The following is a 10,325-nucleotide window of genomic DNA, read 5'->3' on the forward strand; positions in this document are numbered from 1 at the left end:
TTAAAGCTAAAACAAGCACAACAGTAGCTTAAAGCTAAAACAAGCACGGCAGTAGCTTAAAGCTAAAACAAGCACGACAGTAGCTTAAAGCTAAAACAAGCACAACGGTAGCTTAAAGCTAAAACAAGCACGACAGTAGCTAAAAGGTAAAACAAGCAGAACAGGGGTTAAAAGCTAAAATGATCTAAATAGTAGGTAGAGGGGAAAATAGCACAACGGTAGCTAAAAGCTAAAATTATCTAAATAGTAGATAGTGGGGAAAAATAGCACCACAGTAGCTAAAAGCTAAAATGATCTAAAATAGTAGGTAGAGGGGGAAAATAGCACAACAGTAGCTAAAAGTTAAAATGATCTATATAGTACGTAGAGTGCAAAAATAGCACAACAGTAGCTAAAAGCTAAAATCATCTAAATAGTAGCTAGAGGGGGAGAATTAGCACAACAGTAGCAAAAAGCTAAAATGGGCAAAACTATCAAAACAGCAGCTAAAATACAAGCTAAAATGATCAGAACATTAACTAAAAGCTAGAATTAGCTTAACAGCAAACCAGCCACTAGGGTTCACGAGCCAGTGTGTCTCTGGTTCTGGTAACAAGCCCAGCTAAATGGTGAGGATTGTGTCAGGGAGGGCATCCGATGCAAAACACTTTTGCCAAAACCATAATGCGAGTTCATCAAAGCGAAACCATACCGGATGAGTCGAGGCCCGGGTTAACAACGACCGCCACCGGTGCTGTTGACAAACAGGGTGCCGGAGGAAACAGTGCTACTGTTAGTGGAAGACCACGAGGAGGGAAACGTGTCAGGAGACAGAGAGAGAAGAGGAAAGTGAAGAATGTAGCACTGAGGATTCCAACTCTAAATGTGGGGACAATGACAGGCAAAGGTAGAGAGCTGGCTGACATGATGCTGAGAAGGAAGGTAGATGTTTTATGTGTTCAAGACTCCAAGTGGAAGGGCAGCAAGGCTCGCAGCATTGGAGCAGGTTCAAACTGTTTTACCATGGTGTGGACAGAAAGAGAAATGGAGTAGGGCTGGTCCTGAAGGAGGAGTTGACACTAAGAGTTTAACATTAACTAAAATTTTAAACAAAACATGCTGAAGTAGATTACAAAGAGCACAACGTTTTTTAAGGATCTGAAGAAATCTGTTTATTTCTATGAGGAACAAAATGTCTATATTGTTAATATATAGAGTGGGTAAAGATGGATGGATGATAAAATAATTTAATAAAGTTTTACACGTAAATACCAAAAGTCATATCAAAACGTTCTGAACAAGCTAAATGCTTTGATACCTGAATGTTTGAAAAGCCTGAAAGTATGTTGAAGTATTTACAGCTATAATGGAAGGATTAAAAACAGGAAAACAGCGAATAACAGGATTCTGCATTCCCTCAATTAGTTAAACTAACCAAACTAGCACTATTCAAACCACTGCAAACCTAAACAGAAGTCTGAGCACTGCTGGGTTCGGTGCAGCATCTGGTCACCGCTGTCGCTCCCGGCTGAGTATCAAAAGCAAATAACTGTCAAGAGCTATGGTTGCGTGTCAGCCGGGTTGGACACGAACGAGGCCGTGCAGGAGAGAAGGAGACTGCTGACCCTCCTTCCTCAAGCTCACGAAGCTGAAGAGTTTCCACGGTGCTTCAGCTGCGTTCTCTGCAGCGACAAACGGCTTCCTGCTTGAAATCATCAGCACAGCATGTTCTGGGTGCTGACTGCATTAAAGGTCCAGCATCTGTGGACCCTTAAAGAGAGGACTGTCAGCTACTACCACACCAAATTTATTCTGACTGGGTTATATTGTGGCAGCCATTTGACTGCAAACGTTAAGCCACTGTAGATGCACATCCAGTAGTCCATGAGATATTTTGCTAACAGACAGATAGACATTATTTCCTACCTTTCATGGCTGCAGACAATAATAAAAAAATCATTGCTTTCTCCCATCACACAAAACTGTGAACATAGTGAGCAATTTTCTTGAATGCAATGTTCCACACTGAAAACTGAGCGCGCCACAAAGTGACAAATGGAAGGAGAGACATCCATTCTTCATCTGCTGGAGCTTGCACTTTACTGTTTTGTCTCTTGACTTGTAAAAACACGCACATACAAACACACAACAAGGCCTTGCAATCCATTGTTTCTGCTTCTAACCTGACAAAAGCGCAGAGCAAACAAGCTGCAACGCACAGAAGCTCTCAGACGTGTGGATGTCTTGTTAAAATACAAACGTCTGAGCACATGTTTTATTTGGAGCTGGATGCTGCAGGGCACAGCCGGCCTGTCGGAGACAAGTCCTGCCCTCCCACATTGATAAAAATACATCTGCAAGGAGGACAGATAGAAATCACACTGTGACTTGCCTCCGCTGTTAGCCGCAGGTAACTGGCTGGCAGCAGCAAGACGTTCGGCTGATTTCACCGTCCTGCTGTCTTCATTTCACGACTTTCACCAAGCGTCGCTTTGATGTGGTAAAACAGACACTCAGCAATTTAGATTCATGAAATATTTATATTTTTGATAGAACGTTTTAATGAGCTGATGCAAAATACTGAACTACAGGCCTAACATTGCAGTGGTTCCCAACCCCGATCCCTGAGGAACACCATCCTGCATGTTTTAGTTGTTTCCTGCTCCTGATCCTGTGATTTTATTACTACTTCAAATTTGCAGAAGCCTGTTAATCACCCATTTATTCAAATCAGGTGTGTCAAACCAGGGGAACAACTAAAACATGCAGGACGGTGTTCCTCAAGGACCAGTGTTGGGAACCATTGCTTTAAAGGAATGCATATCGCCTAGCTAAACGGTGATAAAAAGCTTTTAGACATTCTATTACAATAAACCAAACCGAGTTGTCAGCGGCGCTTTTCAGCTGCAGTTGTGCGCGCTCACGTGTGTTGCACAGCTGTGTATTCACAAATCATTTGCGCTGTTCCTGCACCGCACACACTGATCCACTGATGTCCTCACAACCTTGCAGTTAAACGCAACAACAACAAAAAATCACGTTAAAATCAGTTCTGGGTATAAGATTTAGTGCTCGTGTGTAAGCTGCTCGTGTTTGTCCGTGCGTTTGTGTGAATGTACAGAACAGTGTCGGCTCATGGCAGACACCCTAATCTCCTCACAGGCATGCTTTAGGAAGAGATTATGGAAATGGGTGAGAGCAGTTTGTCACTTTAGTTTATTGCTCTTTCTGTGCACACAAACACACGGACACGCTGTTTGTAGGCGGGTGGCTGCACCGTTCTATGGCCCGAGAACTCCATAAAGCTCCGAGCGGTCCATTTCTGCAGATTAGGTGCACAGAGAGGTGCCAGAGGTTGAATGCAAATGTGGAGACGCTATAGGTGGAAGGAAGAGTGAACGTGGCTTAAAGAGTTCATGAAATCAAGACGCAAGAGGGTTTAAACTATGCAGATGAGGAAGGGAGACACAAAGGCAGAAGATAAAAAAACATTTGCAAGAAAATCAATAGTTAATAGTATTTTAATTCTTGAATAACTAGGATGACTTTTTTAAGCGTTTTCTCTGCCTCCCTAGACTTTCCATCTCCCTCTCATCACTTTTAACATTTCCCCCTCTGCACTGGACAAGAATACAAAGTAAGATAACAAAGAATACCCTCCAGTTTCAATAAGAAATGTTCTGGATGCCTCAGTAACACTATTAGTGCAGGAGGTGTAGATGTTTGTGTGAGTCATGAGTTCAGGATGATGATTAATTTGACCAGAATGTGTTTGCGCTCCTGTTTCAGGAGGGAGAGTTGAGTCTAAAGTGTGCTTTCCTTTGCAGCAATGCTCAGCCATGTCTGCTGTAATTAAAACATTCAGAACCATCAATGGCAGTAGTCACCTCACTCACAGCTGTTTGTGAATGTACAGCCACCAATTCTGAAAAGTTTGAACATTGTGTAAATAAAAACGGAACACTATGATCTGCAAATCTCAAAAACCCAACTTTTGTTCACAAAGGAGCGTAATAAGCACATGAAATGTATATCAAACTATCCATCCATCATCTTGTTCTGGACTCAGGTAAATGGTAAATGGACTGTACTTATACAGCTCCTTTCTATCTTATCGAGACACTCAAAGCTCTTTACAACAATCTGTGCCTCATTTACCCATTCATACAGCTCTATACTAGATCTCTACAAAGCTAATTGAACAAATCATTCTAATGAGCCTAATCAGAGCTTTAGATCACATTCAGACACTGATGGGACACACATCAGAGGCTATGAGGGGTTCAGTGTCTTGCCCAGGGACACTTCGGCATGTGACTGCTATTGGATTTGAACCCCCAACTCTTGCATTGGAGGACGACTGCTCTAACCACTTAGCCACAGCCGCTCGCTCGGGGGCAGCATCTTGAGCAGGGAGGTCCAGACATCTCTCTCCACCTCTTCTGGGATGACTCCAAGGTGTTCCCAGGCCAACAGAGAGACATGGTCTCTCCAGTGTGTCCTGGGGTCTCCTCCCATTTGGACATACCTGAACAACCTCAACTGGCTCCTCTGGATGTGGAGGAGCAGTGGTTCTACTCCGAGTCTCTCCTGATAACTGAACTTCTCACCCTGTCTCTGAGGGAGAGTCCAGCTCTGCAGAGGAAACTCATTTCAACCTCCTGGATCCATGATCTCATTCTTTCAGTCTCTACCAGAGTTCATGACCAGAGGTGAGGGGAGAAACGTAGACCGACCAGTAAACAGAGAGCTTTGCCTTACAGCTCAGCTCCTTCTTCACCACAACGGACCGGTACAGAGTCCAACACTGCAGACGCTGCACCAGTCTGTCAATCTAACGCTCCATTCTTCTCTCACTCATGAGAACCGCTCCAGTGAGAGATGGAGATCACGGTACGATGACGCCAACAGGACCACATCATCTGCAAAGAGCAGAGATGAATCCTGAGACCACCATACTGGACTCCCTCCACCCCCTGTCTGCACCGAGAAGTTACGGGCAGCCCTGGAGGAGTCCAACCCTGAAGGGGTCCGACTTACTACCGGCTACACCGGTAGTATCAAACTAAGGAATTTTAAATTAATTGCCATAAAATCTTTCCAAAACGTTGGGAAATTTGCAAATAGTTGCATTCTGTTTTTATTTACGTTTTACACAACGCTCCGTTTTAGACGTTAACCATAAAATCAATTCATGCTGTCACAAAATGCTTGCGGGGATGAATGTGAGTGAGTAGGCATGCGTTCATCCATGTGTGAGTGGGTGACTTGGGCCTGTGAGTGTGTCCATGTGTGCCATGATTACAAATCTGCTTTCCTTCGATGGATCACACTTCGTGAGCGCCCTGAATGCTGATGGGCAGCCGGTGGTGCGAGCGAGACGTTTGGTGATTTGTGAATTGATTCTGGATTTACATTTAGCAGCCTTTCCTCAAAAAACAAACTCAACAAAGGGAATAAAGGATACTTGTTTCACTTTACAGGCTTTGGCTTGATTCAGTTTTATTCAGTATTTTCAAGATATGCAAATGTGATGCAAATAAAAAAGTAAAGTCTTCGGATTTCCCGTAGCAAAGATTGTGTATGAACCACTCGCACTTGGTATATTTGACAGGGATGACTTTGTAGCAACGTTATAGCATATGTGTGTTTGATAAAATCATTTGTTGTAGCTGCCATCTTGATTTAAGTTGACTTCAAACGTTAACCAGTTGTAGCGTCACATACAGTGATTCCTTCCCAAGAGTTTTATTTGTATATTTCTTATATGAGATATTTTTCTAACAGACAGAAGAACGCAGTCACGATTGCCCTCCTTTCACAGCAGCAAGCAATAATCGCTCCATAAGTGTTGCCGTTTTCAGCACAACTTCTCCGCGTTCTTCCTGCGCTACATCTAGCGCCAAATCCTTATCGTTACTTTGCAGCCGTTGATCCCATTTTCAAACTACGTCTACAATCCTCCACTCGGAGAAAATAACTGGCGCTACAACCAGGTTTGAGCTTGTTGTGTTTAAATGTAGCTGGTGAGCAACAGAGCTGCGACATCAGGCCCATCTGTCTGAACAATGTGATGCCTTCGGCGAAAAGACTCACGCCGAGGAGAAGAAAGTGAAGGGGAATGATGATCCTTGCCACCCCTGGCTGCTATTGTTCCTTTCCTTCCTTCCTTCCTCCCTTTCTTCCTCCTCTTCCCTCCCTTTGAGCTCATTTTTCCTCTCACCTGTTTTATAACCAGGACTGAGAGCAGCAGGTCCAACTCATCACACTGTACAGCAAAAATCAATGAAAGAAATGGGGAACTGTGTGTGTGTGTGTAGGAATAAGGCAGTGCATTTTAGAGCAGTGCTGGCTCTGAAACCTCCGTGCCATCGTTATCAGACATATCAAAATATTTTGCACCTGAATATTTTCTTCTACAGAGGTGCTTGTGGATGTAAAGGCAACAAATGAATAAATTCCTTGAAGGACTGCACGTCACTCGCCACCTTCATTACCAGAGTTATGGACTGAAATCATACTGAGAGGTGTAGACATTCAGGTCAAGTCTTGTGAATGACTACAGTACATTCATGACATACAGTGTATGTTCATACACATATGTATGTCATACAGCATGATGTGTTAGAGCTCAGAGAATATGTTGAGAATGAGTCTCAGCTATGACCACATTGAAATTTAGCTCAACGTCACTGACTAAATTAAAGCTGTTTTTAGGGTCAGATGGCTGCAGACGAGAGCCTGGCTGTCTCTAAATTGTTACAATCTGTCAGAGTGAAGGAAATGTGCTGGGTATCAGTGTCAGCTACTACCACCCCGAACGTTAGACTAGTGTCTGTAAAACTGACCGAGCTGCAGCCATTTTTCTTTGCTAAGTTCGGCCATCTTGAATCGTGTTAACTACAGTAGTTAATCACTTGTACTGTATTTTCCAGCGTATAAGTCACAGTTTTTTGCATAGATTCATCAGTCCTGTGACTTGCATACGTTTTTTTTAAATATTCATAACGCAATTTTTGACTGACGCTTTAAATTTCAAAGAATTGCAACAGCGGGTCCTCCCGTGCACGGTCGCTTCACTCAGCTGGTGCAGGCGGAGGAACGCTGGAGAGCTAGCGGCTCTGGCCGGGATGGATGGATGGATTTCATTCAACCTTTATTTAGACAGATAAGTCACTTTGAGCCTCGAAGACTCATTTACAAGTGAGATCTGTTTAGACAGACAAAAAGTAGTGAAACTGGACGTAGGAATTGGAGGCGAAAAAAAAAATCCTATCAGACGTTTTCTTCTTGGCTGAGAAGAAAATCTCTGATATTAAACATCTCACACAAACAAGCACACAGTGACATAGACATTGTGTGGGGGGTGGGGGGGAGAGACGACGACAGCGGTAAGCAATGTCCATGAACGCTCTCGAGAGCACTGTAAGAATTCTGATAAGGATGGAATAATCAGCCAGTGTCCTCCGGTGAGATCCATAAACATTCTCGAGGGATGTCGGGGAATGACCAAGGTTAACGCCTAAGGGAATCCAAGAGTCCTGAAATGATGACACAATGTTTAATCAGCTGGTTTCCTTTTTGTTGATCAGTTGGAACTTCTTCAGGAGGGGTGTGAGCATCAGATCACATGTTCTCCAGGCAAATTCAGATAAGAGGACCTTCAAGGCCAGCCAGGGAGCCAAATTCAGATAAACACACAGTTGTTTTGGGGACAGGCAGAACTTAATGACATCTACCTTGAGTCTGTGTTGGTCCACTCGGTTCTGAAATGTCCAAAATACATGGCCACACCGATGGAACGTGACTGAGAAAAATCCCAGAGATCTGATCCATTCTGCCCAAAGCATTTGAGTCTGGGTACTCGAGACACGAACCAAGCCATCATAAAGGCAAGCAGAGTGATCGGGTCCAAATTTGCTGCCAACAACTTTCTTGATTGTAGATAAACCAGCAACCAGCCGAATCCAAAAAGCAGGAACCAGTTATTGTAAATCCAATTAAATATGCGTCCTTAAAATCCACAGATGGCAGCAGAGATAGACACATCATCAAGTCTTCAAGACGATGAGATATCCAGCTGCTTGTGTGCCAACAGGGCAAACTGACTCGCCTAAAGCCCGTCTTCTCTTCGAAGAAATGTTATCAATTGTGTTGAGGGACCAACTGATCAAAACTAGTCCATAATTATGGTTCAGAAGATGCAAGCAAAGCTCAGAAGAAGTTTCACAGACAGAGCAGCAAAGCCAAGCGGAGAGGGAGGGGAAGGGAAAAGCTTCCGACTTCGGCAAGAGCAAGTGGTGGATGGATGGATGGTGCCATGCCACCCAGGTGAAATGACACGACGGGTCAGCAGTGACTCATAATAACTGCAACTTGTATGTTTTTTCCTCTTCATGATGCCTTTTTTGACTGACGCGACTTATACGCTGGAAAATACAGTAGATGTAAATTAATTTCTGTAAGTTTCATTAAGACACAATCAGCGTTTCTTGAGATGTTTTGGTAAAAACATTATCGCCTCTTGCCTAAGGCTCTGATAGCAAAATTATTTTTATTCTCACGTTACACATCAAACGTTGATTCCCTCCGACGGTTTTCTCAAATGGACACAAACACTCGACTTCACAGAGTTTCCTGAACCTCATCACAGAGAGATTAACGTTCACCCAGTGGAGGGGCACCAGAACGACTCCCAAGGCTTTGGACAGACATGCATGAATAAACACACATGCGTGCACGCGCACACGTGCACATTACACAAATGGTTCATTTGCAAATGCACCCAGCTGCAGTGCATTCCCCTCTGCTGTTCCTCTAACGGCTTTTTGTTGTCACATAAATTATATCCGGTTTCGTCTCAAGTCTTGATATTCTGCGAGAATGTGAATTGGAGGGGAAGAGAAGAAAATAATGCAAATTTTAAAATATATATTTTTGACACGTCAATATAAAAAAAAGTAAATAATTTAAAAACATTTCTAGTAATTTTTTTACAAAATAAAATTTGGTGGTTTAAATGAGATTCCCAAATCTTCTACCTCATTTTTGATTTGTCTGTTTTAAATAGTTGGTTTTATTTATTTATACCTTTTTTTAAAAACATAAAATGTGGAATAAATCTGCATTTACTCATAAAGAAACACAAATTCTTTACAAAATCTCCTAATAATTCTTAAAGGACACACCAGTCTGCCTTATCCACTCTTCCATTCACCTTTCTGCTCTCATCTGTCTCCAGCCCACGTTCAATCATCACCTCCAAAAACAACTCAAATCAACCCTGCCCTCTTCAGCATCTCCCGGTCAGTCGTATCCAAACGTCTCTGCCGTGCGCCCCCATTCATTCCTCCAGTCTGTGCTGAGTGCGGACACTGACCTGCCCTTCTGGCACACCGAGCAGAGCCAGTCTTTGTCCCTCTTGCTGAAGGTGCAGCAGCTCTTGCACACGTTGTACCGGCAGTCCAGGCACTGGCGCTTGGGGTTGAGCAGGAAGGTGAAGGGCACGCAGCAGCGGATGCAGCAGTGCTCGTTGAAACGGTGCTGCTTGGAAAGGATGGAGCATCTGCTGCCTTCCTCCGCAAGCTCCTGCTTCATCTCACTGAGGGGGAGAGAGAGAGGGAGAGAGGATGGGAGGAGGTGAGGGAGAGATAGCAAGAGGGTGGTGAGCGTCTGGTCGAGAGGCAGGGGAGGGGAGAACCGACACAGCAGGCGATACAGAATAATTAGAGAAGCTGCAGTAAATGAAAAATTCAAAAAGGATGCAGGGCATTAAAACAACACAGAGGAGAGCAGACCGATTGAAGAAACTTGTTGAAACTATAAAATCAAACATAAAAAGATTGTCTCGAACTATATCAAACGGTTTGAAACAGTTCACGTCAATATATCGCCTTATAATCCAGCTGTTTTTGTTACTTTTTTGCCATTTTATTTGTAAAAAATAAAATAAAAATCTGTATGCCTTTTTATGACTGTCCATTGTTGTCATCTTTCTTTGTTAAATCAGGTCTCTCTTGTAAATGAGTCCTCAAGTCTCAATGGGATTAACCTGTAGAAATAAAGGTTGAATGGATATCAAGGTTCACGCTCAATAATCCAGGTAAAAAATCCAACAAAGTGAAGTCAGGTCCTCTGGACGGTTTCTTTTTGTTGAAACGTTTCGTCTTTCACCCAAAAGACATTGCGCCAGATAAAGCGGCAATAATTAAGAGATGACGTCAATAGTTTTCCAGATTTATTCATTCCACCTTTATTTCTACAGGTTAATCCCATTCAGCCTCAGGGACTCTTTTACAAGAGAGGCCTGACCTTATTGATACGCAATCCTGAAATGCGGGTTCTCA

General features: G+C 43.2%; 1 protein-coding gene across 1 annotated transcript in view; it reads right to left on the reverse strand.

The window, feature by feature from the left end:
* The window catches only part of myripb (myosin VIIA and Rab interacting protein b), a 64,956-nt gene extending 55,376 nt beyond the window's left edge, over positions 1 to 9,580 (reverse strand). The window contains exon 1 of the mRNA XM_037694374.1: positions 9,359 to 9,580. Coding sequence (XP_037550302.1) covers positions 9,359 to 9,576 — 218 coding nt within the window. The 5' untranslated portion in view covers positions 9,577 to 9,580. The remainder of the gene's footprint in view (positions 1 to 9,358) is intronic.
* Between the last annotated feature and the right edge of the window lie 745 nt (positions 9,581 to 10,325).

Source organism: Nematolebias whitei, chromosome 20 (genome assembly GCF_014905685.2).
Source record: "Nematolebias whitei isolate Nwh7 chromosome 20, NemWhi1, whole genome shotgun sequence".
NCBI classification, from domain to species: domain Eukaryota; kingdom Metazoa; phylum Chordata; class Actinopteri; order Cyprinodontiformes; family Rivulidae; genus Nematolebias; species Nematolebias whitei.